Below are 22,987 nucleotides of genomic sequence, written 5' to 3'. Positions count from 1 at the left end.
ATGCCCATTTTATTACAACTATATATATTACAATGGGGGGATTCTATTCTCATATACAAATGAAATTCAGTTTTGGCAAAATAATATAAGCTTCAAAATATTTCTGTTGAGTATACAACTTGTTGCATTCTATCTGCAGGGCTATATATGTAGCATCAGCAAGTAATTTTCACATGTTGTCTCTTTACATTTATTTCCCCCTCTAAATATACTCCTTATCAACAACAATCCATATGGATCTTATCATGTAATCATTAGTTTCCAATTTAACTCCCCAGCCAATGAAATGATTGATAACTAAAATCATGAGGTGTAAATTAGAAAGTGCTAAAATTTAATCAAAGGGAGACAACTGAGTGCAACATGTGATGACTTTTTTTTATAAATATAGCCACTCCCTCTTACCTTTGGTGGTAAACCAGCCTTCAGAAAACAATTAGCAATCATTTTGTGCACTCTTGCATGAATAGTTTAACAGATAATAATCAATTTCTATCTTTTAGGTATGTAACTACTCCTAATTTAAATTTGTTAGATGTAACATTTCATGACAATTTTGTCTACAAATTTCTGTTTTCAATAATCTTTTTAAAATCTGTAAATTATAATGATTAAGTTCTCTTATATGTATTTTTTTATTTCCATGATATCCAATTTTTGCAAAATTATGTAAAGTAAAGCATATCAGCAAAGAGTTTTCCATAAAGCCTTCATTTTGAATTTAACAAGTCTCACGACAAGGCATATGCTTAACAAAATAAACATCATTTGACGGAACTTTTATAAGGAGGCTAATATTTGTGTACACATGTATTACCTTATAGGCTTGAAGTGCTCTCTGGTCTACAGCTGGCTGGGTAGAGGGTTTCTGTGCTGCCTGAAGATAAAAAGAGGACAATATCTAAACTGAAAAGTTGTGTGGCATCGAAAAAGTTTTACCATATTCACTTAATTTGATTTCTAAGGTATTTTTTTTTTCATGAGACATAATGTTATACAGATAAGAGGTTTGATAATGCATTTGTTACAATGACTTATATAAATATCATCATAGATTGATGATATAGAAACAATGCATTTGTTGTATTAAACACAAAAACTATTTTTCTTTTCTTCTTAGAGTAAAAACAAGAATGTGTCCATAGAGGCCTCACTCAAACTATTATTTGTTACGATCAGTGGACCCTGAAATCAGGACCAATATCCCTAATTTGGCATTAAAAGTAGAAAGATATCATAGGGAACATGTTTACTAAGTTTCAAGTTGATTGGACTTCAACTTCATCAAAAATTACCTCAACCAAAAACATTGAACAGTAGAACGAATGGATGCACAGACCGAAAAAAATAATGCCACTAAATTGAAATGTAACGACCAAAGTTCTCAAAAGTACCAAAAGAAAAAGATATTTGACTGAACAGACTGTATACCTGTTGAAGAGTTCCTTCTTTCCTTTGAGGTCCAGGTGATGGAGATGTATCAGCAACAAAATTATCCACTCTATCAACCTACAAATTAAAGAGATATCTTCAAATATATATATTTTTTAAATGCAACACTTTGAATGCTAATCAAGATTTGCAACTCTGCTTTGTATATTTATCTATTAGGTGTAATATCTTCAATTATTTTATCTAAACTAATGTGTTGTAAACACAAAATAAAATGAAGTTTCAAAATAATCAATATTAACATGTACATACTGTGATATTTATAAAAAATGCTGTTTCTAATAAACACATTTCAAAAAAAACATTGATCAGATTTGAAAACAATAATTTTACACACAGGAAAAATATTTCAAGAGCCAATTTCACATTCTAATTTTTTTAAGGATATTGTACAAGGGGATTTAACACATTTCCCTCTGGATTCATATTTTTTAGAAAGCAGTAAAAATTTAATGGTGATGACAAGTATATTATGAAGCGTATGTTTTGTTGGAATTTAAAAAATACCAGCACTTTGTTTACAGAACAAAGAAGAGACTAATATAAGAATAATATAAGAATAATAAATTACCTGATCAGCCTCTGGCATCTCTGAAGTATCTGCTCCACCTTCAGCACCCTTCGTGTCTTTTGGTTTTCTGTCCACTAAAATGTAAACATTATTTTTCAATCATATAAAGTTTCACATAACAATGGATAGTAAAATCATACTGTTCAGATATATAATTTTATGATTCTTAAGTGGGTCTTTGATAAGTACCAAACTACTTTTTGATAAAGTTATTTACAGCATAATCTTTTAAATAATTTATTTTTAGGCTTATTGCTGTCATATTCTTACAATTTAACTGTTTATACCAGTAAAACAATTCATACTTTTTTTTTAGCTTTTCAGTGTCAAAATCAGATTTGTTTGACTTTTTTATTTCTTTAAAATATTACAATTTATTTATTTGAATAATAATTATAAAACCAGCGATTGACAGAAACCTACATGTAGTACCAGGAACGTCCCACGTTGCTATGGTAGGTGCTTTGATAAATACTTCCTGGATGTCTTTATGGTTCTCTTCCATAGCATGTTGTAATGCTGTGAAACCTGGAGAAAAATAACACCATTATAGTTAGTTATTAGATAATGTGAGGGAATTTTATCAGACATGAAAATTGACAATTGCACAGAATACAAATCATTTAATGCACTGTTTTGAGAAAGTGATTTTTGTAAGTTTTTTTACTCAATTTATTAGAAATAAATTGTTTTTACCATGCTTATGGTCTGAATGAAATTAATATTTCTATTGACCTATGAAGATCATACTTCCTGCTTCTTAGCAAGCCATGAAGTATGTCAATGCAGACATATAGGCTAACTGTGGTTGAAAAGTAGTGTGTGTTGGTTGTCTTTGTTTGTTCCGTCAATTTAAAAAAAAATCTACCATATTTTCGTACATAGTGTATCTCTTATGCCTTTTATGATCTGAATTTTATTTTGAAATCAAATTTTACATAATTTGATTGGCTTCAGTTATAATTGTCTCACCTATAACCTTCAGAAACTTTCCATGCATGTTTTATGTTAAAATAATATAGTCAATTTAAGATTTAAACATTATTTTCCCTATAAATAATGATGTGTGCCTAAGCTTATTAAATGTTCCAAACATTGTTATATAGTTATCTCCCTTGACTAACCTCTGACATCAGTGAGATCTCTATTAGCACCTTTTTTAAGTAGTAGTTCACAAACTTCCTTACGACCTCGATTTGCTGCACCCATTAATGGAGTCCTAAAAAATATATAATTCTCTTTAGATTTAGATTTTTTTTATGAATTTCTCTTTTTAATGCTTATTAATTTGTTAAGATCATCAACCTCTGCAGCTACCAATGACTTCTGAATTTATTATTTTAAAATAGGAATATTGTCTTATTTCCTCAGATATCAATGGTACTACATACAATGGCTAGAAATATGCTGAAATATTACTATTGTTAAAATATCTCGAACAATTTTTGTGCTGACTACAAAGTAACAGTATTAACATTAATTTATGTACAAAATTTTACACACTTACATTTAATTATTTTGTACACATTTTTACACACTTACATTTTATAATTTCCTACACAATTTTACACACTTACATTTGATTATTTTCTAGACTATTGATGTTGGCACCTTTGTCTAAGAGATCTTTACATATTTCTACTTGTCCTGATAAAGCAGCGAAAAATAGGGGAGTTCTCCCAGTCTGTAAATAAATCAAAATATTAGTCAAAATTAAAGAAGTTCATTCAGTCAATAAACACACAATAAAAATTGTAGTTAATTGATACTCCAACACCAACCAAGGGACATATTTTGTAAATTCCCAAAAAAGTACTTGGTTAAAAAAATGAAGCAGAGGTGAACAATGGAATTAAAAATTTTTTATGTAATAATATTTTATTGTAAAAATACTAACATAAACATTACAATATTTATAGATTATTGTTGATCATCTCAGTGTGATTGATTTTCTTGCTTGAGCCGGTATGGCCAAAGTGAGAAAACAAATCTGGTTGATGATGACCAATGATAATCTGTTTATTGCTATTTTATCTATGACACCGTTTCCAATTTCATTGACTATGCGGCAGTATGCCACGTGCATCCTTAGTTTCTAGCGAAAAATTTTCCTATCACTCAACTCCACTGAGATAGGAAATTATCAGTCAGTAAGATCAAAGGAAAATTTCGTAAAATAGCGATAAGACAAGTCTATCAAGATTGGAAAACAAGTTGATAAAATGCAGACTGTAAAAATATCAAATCTATAAATAGCCTTCAGAGGTGTTAATGATACAAGATGCTTAATCCATTCAAAAATATGTGTCTTTGGTTTTGTTTGAATATTGCATTAAATTTTATGGAAATGAAGTCTCAATATTTCGAGGGGTAGCTGAAACCTTAGCTTCATTGTAAGAACAGATGATCAAATACACAACATATTCACTTATAACCAAAACATGCCAAAACTAAGCTTCATTAAATAGAGGTTCATGATTTATACAAAAATAGGTAAAAGATACAATTTCTCAAAGTATACATATATATCAGGAAAAAGAATTAGTCATGATCATACATTTATGTAGAAACTTTTTAAGATATATGCTTTGGAAATAATATAAAAAAACTTTCTTTATCGAGTAGTTTATATTTAATTGTTTAAATGTATGAAATTTTCAAATGGGAAAAATCAAGCAACAAACAAACCTGATCTCCCAATGAAACATCTACACCATTAGCCAATAAAACCTGAACACATTCATGGTAGCACCCCATACACGCATGGTGTAAGGCTGTAAGCTGTTGTCCATCCTTCAAATTCAGTTCTGCACCAGCCTGATAATGACAAATCAACATAAATATGAAATTCAGAATTGAAAAAAAAAAAACAACAATTTGTAAGATGCAAATTCATAAAAATATAGTATATGCCAATACACATAATAAACAGTGCCTAATGACATTTCATAACCATACCATTTTCTGTCCAAAAGGGACCTTCATCAGAGGAAGAATGGTGGATTAATGTTTTTAGAGACCTCTTATGTCAGTACACTTTTCCTATATTGCCTATATTGAGATTGAACTACAGTGAGATTATACCAATAACAAGCCAATTCATATATAGAAGCCATGGCATTATGGCTTGTAACTCACTTCAAAATTACTCATAATGAGTTTGGTATAAATAAATTTCAACAATTTCAACTCTTAAAGTGGTTGTAGATATTTCTATTCTATAGAAAATAATTCTTACTATGATGAATGATTCATGTCTTATATAATTAATTCAACTACAATTTTTACACGATTCATTTTTTGATTTCTCACCTTAATTAATCTATCTACAATTTTGACATGTCCTGATCCACAAGCTAGCTGTAAGGCTGTAGAACCTGGAAATAGTTAATGGACATTGTAATTAATGTCTTAATACATCAGACTTTTCAAGAACTCATTTAAACAAAATGTGTCCATAGTAGTTTTATGTACATGGATGCCCAACTCACACCATCACTTTCTATGTTCAGTGGACCGTGAAACTGGGGTCAAAACTCTAATTTGGCATTAAAATTAGAAAGATCATATCATAGGGTACATGTGTAATAAGTTTCAAGATGATTTGACTTCAACTTCATCAAGAACTACCTTTACCAAAAACTTTAACCTGAAGTGGGACAGACAAATGAACAGGCAGACAAAAAAAACATAGGTGCGCCATAAAGATCCTGAATTTCACTAAATTACAATTTGATACAAGTTATGCTCCCTTCTTTAGTAGTAAAAGTCTGATTCACTTCAATGAAGAAACAGTTATCCTATAACTATTATGAGGATAGAACAAGCTTGTACTTGAATGGTCATTGATGTTACATGTAATATAAAATTCTGACCATAGATATTTGAAGACGTAAGAAAAACAAAGTGAAGTCCAAATAACGGTTTTGCTCTTTAAATTGTGCAAGTTCTGTTATGTCATGATAAATATGGTCTGCTCTTGCATGTGGAAGAAATAGTTCGCCAAACAATTTAGTTCAGTACAATAATAAAATTATGGTATGTTCATCTAAAATTCAAAAAATTTATAGGGATTATTTTCCTTTCCTTTTTATTAGGAAAGAATAAAGGCTTATGAAAAACTGACATCTTGAAAGGTACAAGTACTCCTGAATTTCATTTGAAACTGTAAACAAGTTATTAGTAACACGTAGTGTTAACATAAGCCATGTAATATAATTTATCATAATAAAGGGTTTGTTATCAATGAAGTCAGCCAAAATATTAACTCTTCATGTCATCATTAATTTACTTAACACATGTTTTATGTAGTTTTTACTACATCTTTTAAAGAAATCATTATTTCAGTTTATCAATTATAACACAATATGAAGAATATCTATGCACTTTTAAATCTCTATTTATCTTTTGTAATTTCAGTGTTATCGTTTTAATTAACTATGTAATATAACCAATTGATATTATGAGTTTCCAATCTTGAGCTCGGATACAATTTGTTCTATAGAAAAATATCTGTATTTCTTAGATACAACACTTTTTTTGTTGTTGGCAAAAGCATTATAAAAGTTTTTATCCTGCAACGTCAAATCAGCTAGCCATATGCATACTAATCTAAACCAACCAAGTCTCAGTAAACTGGATGACAATTGATTGTATAACTTACCCTGGATTGTGAGACAAATGATTGTTTAACTTACCCTGAATTGTGAGACAATTGATGACAATTGATTGTATAACTTACCCTGGATTGTGAGGCAATTGATGACAATTGATTGTATAACTTACCCTGGATTGTGAGACAATTGATGACAATGTAATTGATTGTATAACTTACCCTGGATTGTGAGACAATTGATGACAATTGATTGTATAACTTACCCTGGATTGTGAGACAATTGATTGTATAACTTACCCTGTATTGTGAGACAATTGATTGTATTACTCACCCTGGATTGTTAGATAATTGTTTGTATAACTTACCCTGGATTGTGAGACAATTGATTGTATAACTTACCCTGTATTGTGAGACAATTGATTGTATTACTCACCCTGGATTGTTAGATAATTGTTTGTATAACTCACCCTGGATTGTGAGACAATTGATTGTATAACTCACCCTGGATTGTGAGACAATTGATTGTATAACTTACCCTGGATTGTGAGACAATTGATTGTATAACTTACCCTGGATTGTGAGACAATTGATTGTATAACTCACCCTGGATTGTGAGACAATTGATTGTATAACTCACCCTGGATTGTGAGACAATTGATTGTATAACTTACCCTGGATTGTGAGACAATTGATTGTATAACTCACCCTGGATTGTGAGACAATTGATTGTATAACTCACCCTGGATTGTGAGACAATTGATTGTATAACTTACCCTGGATTGTGAGACAATTGATTGTATAACTTACCCTGGATTGTGAGACAATTGATTGTATAACTTACCCTGGATTGTGAGACAATTGATTGTATAACTTACCCTGGATTGTGAGACAATTGATTGTATAACTTACCCTGGATTGTGAGACAATTGATTGTATAACTTACCCTGTATTGTGAGACAATTGATTGTATTACTCACCCTGGATTGTTAGATAATTGTTTGTATAACTTACCCTGGATTGTGAGACAATTGATTGTATAACTTACCCTGGATTGTGAGACAATTGATTGTATAACTTACCCTGGATTGTGAGACAATTGATTGTATAACTTACCCTGGATTGTGAGACAATTGATTGTATAACTTACCCTGTATTGTGAGACAATTGATTGTATTACTCACCCTGGATTGTTAGATAATTGTTTGTATAACTTACCCTGGATTGTGAGACAATTTACATCAGCACCATATTCTAGCAACTTTTCTATTATAGATAAATGTCCATATCTACTGGCCACATGAAATCTACATAAAAAAAAATTAGTACTTAGTTTTATTCAATGTGTAAAGCGAAAAATTATTGCTCCATTAAAATAAACAAGGAAAGACCTCTTTTTTCCCTAGTAGTAAGTCTTATCATGGGCCTTAAAGAGTACAGTATAGCTTTTTCTTATTGTCGAAGGTCTAACAGTGACAAATAATTCCTCTAATCCACTTATCTGAACGCCGGTGGATATTTGTCTGACTAGCAATTTTGATTTCTTCAAAATAACAGATTTAAAGACAGGGAAATAAACTGTTATTAATACTAATCATACACTGAATGAAAACTCTAAATCCCTGTCCTTATGAAATATGATAAATAAGCACGGTGTTTTTTGCAGGATCAGACAATATTTTGGACTTAAGGAGTACAGTGAAACCTAGGTAAACCGAAACCCTGATATAACCGAACAATTTTCAAAGTCCCACAAAATTTCCCTATCGATTAATGTTAATCTAACCTGAAAAAAGCAAATTTCGAATGCTTTTTGAAGGCTTGTTAATAAATATGTATTTAAAAATTACCTTTCAAAATCGCTCGATAGCAATCAAAACAAAAAAGTATTTTTAATTATTTTCATGATTTAATTAAACAAACACAGGATGACAGAGTATCCCAGAGGGCATTTGAGGTAAAATTTACTGGTGAGTTGTTATTTCAAACTAATAAGCATGTAATCAGTGATCAAATGATTTTTTTTGTAGAGAAATGTTTAACTGGTCAGCTGCCATGATTGCCGAAAACTACAAGAAAGGAACTTTCCCAAAGATCAATTAAATGCACGTTACTCAAATATTTATGGCCACAAATTCATAACTGTCATTCAGTAGCTAAACTGTTAAATTAAATAATTGTTTGAAAGCCTTTCACTGGATTAAGAAGTCGTGGAACACAACAAAGTCAATGACTTTCGAATGATGTTTACGGGATGCCCGATTCCCTTTAATAGAGGCCCCATATATTTAATTCAGCAACCCTTTTCACAAAGAATCTTAAGTGTAAAATTAAACTTACAATAAACATATTTTGTTGAATTGTTAAGGTTTATTTTAGACTTATGATAAATTTTACTCTTAAGATATTTTGTGAAAAGGGCTACAGATGCTCCTGCAGACTTCCGTTAGCTATTTTGCAACGATTAAGTCCAAGAATAAACTAGACCCCTGCTGTTGTTTTGCTCCAATCTTGTGGCAAAGTATCTATAAGCTGGTGGTCAGTTTAGTCTGAGAACTCTGACGATCTCGATTCAACTACGGACTCGTAATTTGACAGTGAATGTATGAATTAGCGGATGAGAAAATAATTATGAAAAGCAAAATCGCTCCACATCGGACCTCGTTGAAAGATTTATACATTTTTACAAGGAGGAGTATGATTGACGTAGTGGCGTTTGATTGATAAAAAATGCAACAATACGTCTATCTTCATCTACTGATATTTTTACATTTACATCTAAATCAAAATGAAAATAGATTGTCGTCTGTTGTGTCACCTATTATCCCTTGTCAGTAAGTGCCAAAATTATTTTGGTGTCGACTTCTGTTTACCTCTACAATCCGAACACCTGTGAAAAATGAAAAACAAAACGTAAAGTCCTGTGGGTGTTCGGTTTGGACAGGTTTCACTGTACATTACACATTTATGTTTCAACAAGCAATTATACAATGAATATTCGCTATTTACAGCTAATGTACATCATATATAATATAATGTTCTTTCTATAAGGTATACAGTTTGTCCTTCTTACTCGTTCTTTCCCTTTGCATGTATCAACTTTCTGAACACGTATATACATGACTGGCATTACTTTAGCTAGTGGGAACATTGTATATCTAGTGAAAAATATCTGAACAAAACCACACAGAGGTCAGTTTTTACTTACATTGAAAACCCATGAATACCCAGTTTGGTTGGGTTAATGGTTTTCTTCTGAAGGATGGCCTCCACTTTACTAAGATCTCCATTTTCTACAGCTTTTAATATTTTATCATCTCCTTTGTTCCATTCTGATAACTGTAACATGTATCGAATTGCAACTTTAATCACGTATTGAGAAAAATACTTTTAAATATATATTCTAAATAACAGCAAAATAGTACAAAAACTGTGGTAAAACTTTAATTCAACAGGATATCTGAAATATGTTTACCATCAAAAAATTATCATATTAATTTTAAGTCATGACACATTTTTATTTTGTGTATTATTTGTTTCTACTTGTACAATAGAATGAAGTCATTGTGTCTAATAGATGTTTAACCCACATCTCCTTTATCCATATCTTACTTACACCTTTTAATACTCTCCATCTTATACTTACATCAGTTGTACTTTTCCCAAACTTTTTAAACAAACTGAACTTTTTCATTCGACTCTTAGACATTTTGATGCCTTCTTGTTACACCTCTGGACTTTTCATTCTAAATCATCATATCTGAAAAGAGAAAGTACAAAGTAATTCCTCTGACATATTAAAGTATCATACATCTGAAATCTGAACGCCTTATATACAATTATCATTAGATTTTTAATTGCAAATAAAGGATTATTCATTCTTAATTCATTAATCAGACAGAAAAGTTATTTCTAATTTCAGCAATTCAGAGCATAACACACAGTAATGCATATGGCAGTATTTGGTCAAATTCATGAGCTGAAAAGAATGAATGCTTTCGTTACAACAAATGGAAGTTTTTAATGACCTTGACTGGCTATATATACAGCTTTCGTTTTAATATTTAGGTCAAATATATACCAGTTCTACTGATCATCTTTACCTTATGTATATATACAGGATGTGTATTGATTGTGTATATATGTCAGCATGTATTATTTGTGGTCAATAATGACATGTGACAACAGTTTGGACGCTATCTTTACAAGGAATGTCAGATAAGGACAAATGACCAGTTAACTATTTCAATCTTTATTGACATTACTATACATGCTATATACAATTGTGTGTTTATTTGTGTCAATTGATATTCATAGTGTGTCTTTCTATGTTGTGATGTTATACTACTGTTTCAGAAAAGGGAGAAGGTTTGATACCATTAAAAGGTTTAATCCCGCTGCAATTGTTTGCACCTGTCCTAAGTCAGGAATCTGATGTTCAGTGGTTGTTGTCTGTTTATGTGGTTCATACGTGTTTCTTGTTTTTCTTTTTTTATATAGATTAGACCGTTGGTGTTCTAGTTTGAATGGTTTTACACTAGTAATTTTTGGGGCCCTTTATAGGTTGCTGTTGGGTGTGAACCTAGGCTCCATGTTGAAGACCGTTCCTTGACCTATAATGGTTTACTTTTATAAATTTAGACTTGGATGGAGAGTTGTCTCATTGGCACTCATACCACATCTTCCTATATCTATATACAAAGCAATGTAATTGACTTGCATAAAGTATGCCAAAAATTTGCTTAATTTTATAAATCAATACTTGAAAGTTTGTTTATCCCTTTATCCTTTATAATGCAAAAAAAAAGCAGCAGCAAAACTCTTAAAAGTATTGAAGTTAGAACAATTTGATGATATATAAAATTTGGCTATTTTTTAACAGACTTTATGCATGTTATTTACATTGCTTTGTAAAGTAATAATCTTAATAAAGATTAATACAGTTAACTGGTCATTTGTCCTTATCTGATATTCCTTGTAAAGATAGTGTCCAACTGTTGTCACATGTCATTTTATTGACCACAAGTTAAGATAGGAATAATAGATTTTAAAATTTATTTAGACATTTTTATCGATGTCCTACATGAACATATACCTTTTCACTGAAGTAATATAAAATATGTATCAATCGTGTTGTATTTCATATAAACCATTTGCTCTCAAAATCATAACTGAATTTTTTTATACATTGTATATATAGGTCATAAAACAATATAAATCCACATTGTATATAGGTCATAAAACAATATAAATCCACATTGTATATAGGTCATAAAACAATATAAATCCACATTGTATATAGGTCATAAAACAATATAAATCCACATTGTATAAAACAATATAAATCCACATTGTATAAAACAATATAAATCCACATTGTATATAGGTCATAAAACAATATAAATCCACATTGTATATAGGTCATAAAACAATATAAATCCACATTGTATATAGGTCATAAAACAATATAAATCCACAATCATAAATCAAAGAGAAAAAAAATTTGAACTTCAAGCAATCATTAAAATTTTAATGCTACACAATTCAACAGAAAATCTATATACAACTGGTTTTATTTTTCAATTTTTCACAAGTTACTACCATATGTGTTTCAATATAATCTAAGGTAACATTGGTACGCATTCACAAACAGCAAATGTTCTCCAAAAAAAATACAATATACATTAGTATAATGTACATAGAATTAAAAGACTTAGAACTTAACAGAAACCACCCATCTTTCCTTGACATTCTATTTTGACTGTAAATGTTAACTTCTGTTTCTTCAGTATACCCTAGTACTGTGTAGCAACAATTCAATGTACACTGTGAGCTTTATTCTGATGTATAAGGTTTTGGTATTTTAAGTTAAGAATCTTGAAAAGGATAAATAACTATTCCCTTACATGTACATCACCCAAAGATCTTTATCAAACGCCATTTGTACAATCAGAATTGAGCTTTTTTATCTGCTTCAAATTCATTGATTTGAACGCAATGATTTAAGGTATATTGTATCATAAACAAAAATATGTGTCCAATATGAGTACAGCTCCTACTATGAATTTTCCATCAACCTTTAAAAATTAAACTTCTTTTTAATTAAAATATTTGAAGATTCAAATATATACCTTTTATAACAGCTCCTGCCCATCTCTAATTTTCAAATGACAGAATATATGGAGAATTCAAACAACCACACGATCTGACTAATACATGTACTACTATTAATAAAATACTAAGTTATATCTGTATATTTGTGAAAAGAACCAAATACAACTGTAAAACTTCAAGATTTTTGAATTCACAAGTTGACAGTTTAATATGTTCATTCCAAGAGATGAATACAAAATTAACCTACCTTTAAAAAAACAATTTTCTCCAAAACAGAAACACATTAAAATTTCCTCATTTCAAAACCAAAATAGAACCACCATGTGTCTATAACTTGAGAAAAGAATGTTGAATTGGACATTGAGTGATAGTGCCTTGAGGTAAATAATGATGACCACATATAAACAGGTAATTATATAACACCTGTAATTACAGGTAAGGCACCAGACATACAGTTTATGCTTAATTACTGAAGCTGTATCCTCAAGCAGGTAACAGTTCAGCAACAAATGTAATCACATGGTGTTGTATTGGTATATTTATTTAGATTTTAAAGTGTTATAAAAACAAGCCTTGGGTGAAATAAAATAACATTTCATTGTAACTGTGTGACCTTCTTAAATTTAATTGAAAACCATCAGAACTCAAACTTTAAAAAAGAAAACTTTCTATATATATATATAAGCTATATATTATAAGTTCATACATTTTTTAATAAAGAATTCTTCCTATTTTTTTTATATTTAAGGTATAGATAAATTACCCACCATAATTTGGTCATGAGATCAAAATTAAAGCTATCTGAGCAATGTATAATACAACTGATACATATACATGTATATACAAATTACGATTCCATTTATTACAGGTTAGTAAGGTTTGTGTGTGCATTTCATATCTCTTCAAGTTCAAAATAATAAAATGGTTGTGAAAAGTAATTTGTGAATAAGGCCTTAAAAATAATATGTTTGTTTGCCCTAACCCTACTTACCCAGAAAATAGCTGCCTTAATTTGAAAAAGTTTTGTTTTAATCAGATCTGCATGACAAAAAAAACATTTGACAGTTTCTGTTTTTCCAAGGATATGTATAGTCTAACTATACAAATCCTTGGTTTTTCCAACTTAAAAAAAAGAAAAAGCCTACCTACCTTCCCACTGTCTCTGCCTTTGGTTAGGGTTTGGGCAAACCAAAATATTTTTAAGTGTGGCCTAAATTGCCAACTTTAGTTTTACATAAAAAGGCTGATTGATGTTGTGCAAATAATGCATTGACTGCATTGGCAATAAAAAGTTTGGTAGTCTTTTCTGAAGAATGTACACTACAAGTATGTAGATACAAACCACCCTCTATACATATTATTACATATTTAATCAAAGTACTTAGCAGGGAGTGTTCATTCCACAGATATAAGTACACAAGTTTTGTAAATAAATAACCAATATAATAAGATAAAAATTCAGATAAACTGATAAACTCATTTATTAAAAATTCATAAATTTAAAATAGGTTAGTGATACAAAGCCAGAAATCTAATTAGACATGCAGACATCTTAAAGATTCTCAGTTGGATTACGTAATGACTTAAATTTCATTCAACCTCTAGTTATGAAGGTGGAAAACGTTCACACAGAATATCAAAACAAATATTTTTATCTTTTTTTACTTCAAAATAAAAACTTTAATATCAAGCTTCAGTTATAATGGTTCAACAATTTCAATTTCCTGTATGTATAACTTCCAATACAAAAATATATTGTTAAAGGGGCCTGACCTGAATTTTAATCGCCTTATACCTTATTAGAGGTGCAGCTTCAATTGATGATCAATATCCTTACTCATGTGAATTTGTCATTATTGTAACACAATATTATATCAAATAGTTTTATACAGTAAATTAAAGAAAAGCCTTTTTCCTAAAATGAACAATAAAAAGTTTTAGTAGTATGATTCAGAGATTTCTTTTTTAATACATCCATCTGATCATGAGAAACTGCAAAATAAATGCTTTTCTGATTTCTTCAAATTACAAACAAACAAAATCTTACCCATATATTTCTTCTTTATTTTTGATGTGTTTCAGTCATGTGAAATACCACCTAAGTTTGTCAACAATGTATAACCCAAGCTTGTATTGTTTAGGGTAAACTATGGTTCAGCAAACATTAAGTTAAAATCTACCCATGCTTCTCTTGTCAACAATAGAATGATCAATCTGTTTTTACATTTCACTATTATCAAACAGTTACGGTTTTATTATCTATCAGCGGTATATCACAGGTGATCGTTATTTGCACATTCCTTTCTTGTCTCATTATTTGTAATTTATAGTAAATACATGTAAAGGGAACAAACAAACAGCTAAGTGCATATGAGGACAATATGGTATTCATCAATTTATAACTATGATGTCTTATGTTCCACAAATGTTCAGAATATAGTTAAAAGGATCTGCCCATTCTGGTAGTCAAAATTTAAAATCAAATCAATCTGGATCATAAAAAATAAATGCACCCTTATTGTCCTGATAATAATGAATTTTAGATGACAGACAAAAATATATGATTAACTAATGTAGTTCACTTACATCATGTAGATATTGTAATATTAAAAATCGAAATGCGAGTTTTATTTATTGTGAAGTTGAAATCTATTGCATTTTCCACCATGAAGCAGATCATAAGTTGCACATTTTTAGTGAGACCCATATGGAAATTGTTAAGCCCAACTAGAACTCATCTGCTCTAAGCAACAGCAAGAAACCTTGAAAATGCTGCTTGCTCTAAAAAAAAAATGAATGGCTTGGCCATTTTACTCACCATCCTTCAAAAAATACATGCAGACTTTCTTGTCTTTCTATGATTTTTGCAAATATATATCTCAAGAATGCCCCCCTTTTCCTGATAATTACAAAAGGGACAATCAAAAACCATCAGTCAAAGAAAAATGAACACCACCATGACCAAAGAGAGGAAAGATGTCAGAAAAGACTACCAAGTACAATAATCTACAAAACACTACACACTTAAGATGGAGCAACACTAACCCAACTAACCCAGGGCAGGTGCTCTGTAGGGGTAAGCAGTTCCTTTAGGAAGTACACCACTAATTCATGGTCCCATTGCTTTCTATGTTAATTTCCTCCATTTCAAGCAGGCACACCTCTTTTGTTTTAAGTTCAAATAAAGTGGCAATCATTGCATTTCAAAGCAACACTATGGTGACTTGTACTGAAATAAACAACATACCTTTAATGGCATATAAGAAAGAACTGGTTCCCGGAAATTCGATGTACCAAAACAGGTACATCAGATCTGACAAACAGACAAAATGTACCCTTTTTTTAAAATTTGGTGCAGTTTTTTTAAATATTCAAAATTCAAAAGTGTTCTACAGACTACAATGATCACCAGTCCTTCAGCTTTCATTTGATACCAAAAATACCTAAATATTCTACATATTTTGAAAGTTACACTCATGCATAGGAACTATTTTGTGTTAAATATGTACTACTTTCTGGCAGGGCCCAAGTGAGTGGTGTTACACCTGAAGTGACAAGTCACATACATGTATCCCTAACTTCAAAAACAACAGCCAGGTATTACTGCTTGTAATAAAAAAAAATTAAGTTTGAAAATAAAATGTCATCATTATGTAATTCAAACAACAATCACGAATCTGCAAAACACTACACAGAAAAGTAAATATGTAGCAACAGGAGCTCACTCCCAAAACTGGTAGTTAAAAATCGCAACTTCAAAATAAACAGACTACACCATTGCAGGCAACAAAACATTAATTAGTTTTCAAAACTGTTAGACTTACACATTCTGCATTCCAACTAAGGAAATCAATCTGTCCATAAATCCTCTCAAGAAATACACAAATTTTCATGACATTTAAATATTTGTAATTAAATTAGTATAAGTATAAAAAGACATCATAAAAAGCTGATATTATAACTATGACAGATTTAATACAGAAAAATCAATTAAATATTAAACCTATATAAAAATAAAATGTTGAATTAAATTCCTCAAGTTCCATTGATGCTATGGCTGTTAACCCTTGAATAGTTGACCTATTTTTCTATTTTACCTGAGATTTAATCTTTTTAAAAAGCATATTTTTGTGAGATATTGGTACATGTATTTTATGTGGATACTGGTCTTTGAAAAATAAACATTTATGTACAAATGCATATACAAATGTACATGTGTAACGTAGCTGTCATTTAGGTACAATATAAATATGTGAGTGTACTAGTATTGTAGACAAACCAAAACATAGATAAATACATTGTTTATTTAGAGTAAGCAGCTTTACCAGAAAAATAAAAAAAAACACACTTTCCCTACTTTTTTCTGCTTTTTTATCTTTAACCCTAGAGTATTATTCTTAAAGTCATATCTTTATGAAACATCTTTCTTGTAATTATCGAGAGTCAATTATTGACCAATGATTCCAAAGTCCATTTTATCATATGTAAATAACGGAAAAACAGGATTTTTTTCCTCCAAAATTTACTTCTGGATATGATCACTAACAAGCTTCTTTCCAAATTTGGAAAGTTTATTTAAGAAAGTTCTTGAAATTTAAAAAAAACTTTAACCACAGAGTGAATATTTGTGACAATGGAATGTAGGGTTGCTATGTCCCGCTTTTTCAACAACAGTCAAAGGCTCAACAATATTTATGTAAATTTCATATAACACTTGTTTAATAATTGGGAGTATCAATTTTTTTCAGAATAAATTGTGCTATTTCTTCAATGTTTGTTTTCCTTTACTTTCATCTTTACTATTACTTTACACTTGCATTGAGCGTTTGGCGATATTTTTTTTTAACAAAAAGTGTCATGGTTCAAGATCATAGCATACAAAAAAGCTGTCTGAGAATAAAAGTATGGGAAGAGAAAGATTCAATATATAGCATGTTTACATGTAAAGCAGTTGATTCTGTTTCATACATTTTTTGTAGGTAAAACTTTCCTCAAAAAACAAATAAGGGTTAACATTTTCCTGAAAACTCCCAAAAACTTAATATGAACCTGAGAACCATTGAATAGATATTAACCAAAACCTCTTATTTATTTGCTTCAATACTTCTTTAATTGATAATTTTGACTAAAATTAAAGTAAAAATTTAATTGAGACATATGTTTAAAGTCATAAGAAACCTTAAATTAAAAAAAAAATATGCATATATTTTTTATAACTACTTTTTTCTGAGGAAAATTCTTTAATTTGTCCACATTTAGAAGAAGTTTACTTATTTTTAATTGCTTGCTTCCAGGAAGCAATTCGCCGACATATTTTCTGTATGCATAGTGACCCGAGCGTAACCCTCCTCGTAAAAATCCGGTAATCGCAATACGCATGGATCTGTATTGAAATAAAAAAATATCTGAGTATACATGTTAAACACGTGCTCAATACCCATGCTTTTTGTGATTTGTTTACTATATTAAGGTGACAATCGTTAAAACTCGGCTTCAAAACACGGCATTTAATGAGCAGCCATATTTTTTAAATCATAACAAACAGAGAGAAAAAAAAATTGACGATTATAGCCTATATTTGCGAAAATAATGAAAAAATCGTGCACAGAGGACTAAGTTTATGATATATACATGCATTGGTTCAAGAATTGGATAAACATTATTTTTCACCACTCACTCGTTTCATATGACTTTAATGTACAAAAACTGTGTTTGTGTTTTTGTCTTACATCAGTGATCTTGCTAGCGCTCGTCACTTAAATATTTTACGAAAGAGTTTTCTCATTGACGAAAGTATTTCAAATCCATTTCGTCACTTTAATTTTGAAAGTGTAAAAAAAAATTCGCAATAAAAATTATAAATCTACCCGTCTTCATGTTTTTGACAAGTTTATGACCTCCAGGTAATTAACATTTTCAACAGGTGTTACAAGTTGTGATTACAACTAATCCGCTTATCCCCATCGGATGGGTCACTAATCCGTTAATTATTAATAAACCCCATAATTGAATGACCATCATAATTATTTCCCCAGGAAAATCAGTCAGTCGGCATTTCAACAACCAGGAGTTTAGTTTCTTCAGAGACATATAATAATGTATTATATGTCTCTGGTTTCGTCATTTAATCAAAATTGTAACACCCCGGACATTTCGCATTTGAATTTCAATATTTTTCAAACGATCACAATCTGAAGTTTGTTTGTCGTAGATTCGTCATTCGAAGGCATTTTCGTCATGTTTAATTTAAATGTTCATCAAAAACTTTCGACAAATTCCATTCAAAATAAAGAACTTTAATGTGTTTATTCAAAACTTTCACGAGTTTAACAGGTGCTTCCTGTATTGTGTTCTACGCATGCTAGAAAGTATTCCTTTAACTATTTATAGACATTAAAACGTAAAATACGAAATCATTCACATGTTCAGAATCAATTAAATGAGAGAGACAAATATATATCTCTTACTAAAGGAATTTAATAGAAGAATAAAAAATTTCCTAATGAATCCGGACTCGTTTTGAATTTATTATCCACGTGTCACTTCCCGTTTTCGTTTCATTTTAAAACCGAAAGTAGTAAACGTGATCTATTGTTGATTTTTTACAACCTCCTTTCATTCATTATAATAGTTCCAAAAAGGATTTTATACATTTTCAACTTGATAGAAATGCTTTCCAAATATCCATTTAGACCTTTTATAAGGATAATGATTATACAGTGAAATGATCATTGCAAGTTAATTTCTGCTGTGATTCCTTGTTTAAAAAAATTAGAATCCAACTTTTGTTGATCAGGAATGACCCCTAGAACAAACTGAAGAGAAATTTTGAACTAAATTTCTGGATTCCATGTCAGAATCTTTCATAATAATGGCCAATACAGTCAAATCATACAATAACTGCCAATCATGCTGGTGCCTCAATCCCTTAAAATCTGACAAAGTCAAAAGATGAAGCTAGTAATATACATCATTGGTCCTTTGCTTTTACACAAATAAGGTTGATTTTTAAAATGCGCAAAAGTGACTAAAGCCCTCAAAATCCTAGCTTAAACCCTGCATACATTGTAATAAAAGTAAGATTAACTTCAGAAATTTGTTTTTTGTGTCTTGTATGCAATTTCCTAATTACCTTATAATTATATCCCAACTAGAAGATGCCAGCAAAATCGTAGTACAATTTGGCAAGTGTTGAAACAAAGTTTTTAAATTTAGAGGGCAGTACGTTGACTAAGCATGCACATAAGGGTATAAGACACAGATCAATAAAGCCTCTGAATTTCTGTGGAAAAAAATTGTAACACTCATTGATCAATGTACAGTAATATTGGGTTTATATTCAGTTATACATGTACCCTTATGACAGCACATAATCTGACTGAGCAAAGACAAATGAAAGAAGTTTTTCCTTAGCTCAACTGCTTACAGCTGACTAGGTTTCTACCATATTAACTAAGGGAAGCAATCCCATCATACATGTACCATTATGACTCTCACACATACCCTAGCTAGAATTCCTTTTTAACCACCGTGGGTTTATAAGTTGGGTGCCAATGTTTCTTACAAAATCATCTTTGTCTCATCAGAGACTCAAACCCACAACCTCTGTGTAACAAGGTAGCGTGTATATCGAATGACTGAGCTAAAGAAGTAATTCCTTTGCTCAATTGCATAAGGCTGACTTAGTTTCAACCACAATAACAAGGGTGGTAAAGGGTTATATTAGTGCAACGTGTTTTGTCATTTTTATTTCATGTGCAGCCGTAAAAAAGGTTTGTTATTGAATATTCACTGTGTTTTGTGAAATCTGTAAAGAGTTCAACATGCAAGACATTTATATTGTTCATTCATCTTGAAATGGCACTTTTATTTCACCTTCTTCTGTGCAGATACATCCCTTCACGCCCCTTGTTAACTAATGAAAGCATTCCTGATGCATCAATTTAAAAATTTAGAACTAAGTCCAAGAATATTACAAAATTCATGAGGGGGGTAGGAGGGGTCCTGATCCCGAAATCCCGGGCTTAAAAACACGAAATCCCGAGGTCCCGAAATTGAATAAAGTTAAATCCCGGATCCCGAAATTTGAAAAAAAGAATTCCCGGATCCCAAAATCCCGAGCTTAAAAACACCTGATCCCGGAGTCCCGATAAAGGTCCTATCCCCCCTCATTCATGGACATGTTTTGAAGATACAATACCAGATAGATGGTTCTTTGAGAAAAAGTTTTTCAAATAATATAAATATGCGCTCTTCTGAAGTTCTGCACTAAAAAGTGGTTCTTAGTTTTACAAACAAACAAACAAATATGTTTATCACTTGAAATCATGCAAATGGAATTGCAGTTATCTTGATCATTGCAAACTCCAACAAATTTTGACAACTTGTATCACTTAAAACAAACTTGTACCACAGTAAATTCATACCAACTTATTTAAATTTATGCATTCAAATGGTGTTGTCTTAAAATTATGTACCCCTCAGAAAGTCTATTGGATAGTCATTTAATTGAGTTGTTTTTAACGTGTTGTACTACATGTCAGATATTTTAGTTAAAACAAAAACCTTAAGGCTTTCGGAGCTGATTTTACCCATCGAGAGAGAGACAGCCTACTCTGAAAACAACTCTGACCTCAACTCAACTTCAAGGAAATTTTTATATATCAGGAAAAGCTGGCCTATAGTTGAATTTATTCTTCATCCTTTGTAAGATGCAAGTTCCGATAACTACCAAATACAAAGTTTGTGATGTATCTTTTATTTTCGTGTTGTTTTTTTTTTTTTTGTAATAATCTAGTGTTTTCATTTAACAACAAACTTTCAACTTACAGAGACTGAGTCGAGGCGTTTCTATATTCCGGAAGTTTAGATATCGGCAACCTCAGCAAAGTCATGCGCAATGACTTCAAATAATCCCACTAAATACCGAAAAGACCATTTTGAATAGAGGTCAAGACTGTCCCTAATCTAAAACTTCTTATTTTGCACAAATTAGCCTTATTTTTTTCCCCACAGGACAATAGAGGGTCAGGTACCACGATACCGCTTCTGAACCATGATAAAGGAAGACTTCAAACTTAACAAAAAAAATTCACGATTTTTAATACACCTTATAAAATTGAGAATGGAAATGGGGAATGTGTCAAAGAGACAACAACCCGACCATAGAACAGACAACAGCAGAAGGTCTCCAACATGTCTTCAATGCAGCGAAAAAAAATCCCGCACCCGAAGGCGTTCTTCAGCTGGCCCATAAACAAATATATATGCGAGTTCAGTGATAATGAACGCCATACTAAACTCCAAATTGTACACAAGACTGAACTAAAATTAAATATAATACAAGAGTAACAAAGGCTAGAGGCTCATGACTTGGGATAGGCGCAAAAATGCGACGGGGTTAAACATGTTTATGAGATCTCAACCCAACCCCTATACCTCTAGCAAATGTAGAAAAGTTAAATCATCATGAACAATACGTACATTAAAATTCAGTTCAAGAAAAGTTCGAGTCTGATGTTAGAAGATGTAACCAAAGAAAATAAACAAAATGACAAAAATACATAAATAAAAACAGACTACTAGCAGTTAACTGACATGCCAGCTCCAGACTTCAACTTGTCCGCAATTACTGGATATCACACAGGTTCCCGTAAAGTTTTGACGTCATAAAACAAAATATCTGTCGCCAAAATGGAAAAGTGATTGTGTATGACGTCAAGAGTTCAAGCGGGCCGGCCGGGTCAGCCGGGATTAGCGATAAGGTGTATTCTATCGGGGACTCGAGAACCGTGATTTTCTTCATCCGAACTGCTGTCGATTGGAACAACCTTGAAGACAGCATAGTGGCAACAAAGTCAACCAAAGGCTTTACTGAGAATATACAAAGGATAACACTAAAGAGGTTAAATTGAAAAGTTCGATTAATGTGACAAGATTCCGTTATGAGCCCCAACAGTCCCTCCTCTTATTATCAGAAATCCTTGATTTTTAGATATGATACTCGAATGTTTATCACTTATAGTTTATATATATATACCAATACATGTAAACTATATCAGTTTAATAGGCATGTTTACTGTCAACATGAAACTCGACTAGAGCCGCACATTTAGAGTTAGAATATGGTATATACATATTACTAATAAGTGATAAATATTAAAAAATCTAGGATTTATGATAATAAGGGGGTAGACTAGGAGGGGAATGGGGGCCCATAACAGGATCCTGTCCTAAAT

The 22,987-nt window shown here is 31.0% G+C and overlaps 1 protein-coding gene across 4 annotated transcripts in view; it reads right to left on the bottom strand.

Annotated features, from left to right (window-relative positions):
* LOC139519273 (ankycorbin-like) overlaps nucleotides 1-21,663 on the bottom strand; it is a 41,177-nt gene extending 19,514 nt beyond the window's left edge. Inside the window, exons 1-13 of one of the 4 annotated variants that reach the window (XM_071311237.1) lie at nucleotides 21,579-21,663; nucleotides 10,282-10,395; nucleotides 9,844-9,974; nucleotides 7,854-7,942; nucleotides 5,336-5,400; nucleotides 4,712-4,840; nucleotides 3,601-3,707; nucleotides 3,148-3,242; nucleotides 2,447-2,551; nucleotides 2,024-2,097; nucleotides 1,432-1,509; nucleotides 818-877; nucleotides 406-423 (exon numbers count right to left, since the gene is read on the bottom strand). In XM_071311237.1, coding sequence (XP_071167338.1) covers nucleotides 406-423; nucleotides 818-877; nucleotides 1,432-1,509; nucleotides 2,024-2,097; nucleotides 2,447-2,551; nucleotides 3,148-3,242; nucleotides 3,601-3,707; nucleotides 4,712-4,840; nucleotides 5,336-5,400; nucleotides 7,854-7,942; nucleotides 9,844-9,974; nucleotides 10,282-10,344 — 1,014 coding nt within the window. In that variant the 5' untranslated portion in view covers nucleotides 10,345-10,395; nucleotides 21,579-21,663. Of the gene's footprint in view, nucleotides 1-405; nucleotides 424-817; nucleotides 878-1,431; nucleotides 1,510-2,023; nucleotides 2,098-2,446; nucleotides 2,552-3,147; nucleotides 3,243-3,600; nucleotides 3,708-4,711; nucleotides 4,841-5,335; nucleotides 5,401-7,853; nucleotides 7,943-9,843; nucleotides 9,975-10,281; nucleotides 10,396-14,796; nucleotides 15,091-21,578 lie in introns of those variants that run through there. The other 3 variants (XM_071311238.1, XM_071311239.1, XM_071311240.1) reach the window with 3 other exon arrangements.
* Nucleotides 21,664-22,987: the final 1,324 nt, after the last annotated feature.

Source organism: Mytilus edulis, chromosome 4, assembly GCF_963676685.1.
Source record: "Mytilus edulis chromosome 4, xbMytEdul2.2, whole genome shotgun sequence".
In the NCBI taxonomy this organism is placed as follows: Eukaryota; Metazoa; Mollusca; class Bivalvia; order Mytilida; family Mytilidae; genus Mytilus; species Mytilus edulis.
This window is presented reverse-complemented; position numbering and strand designations above follow the sequence as displayed.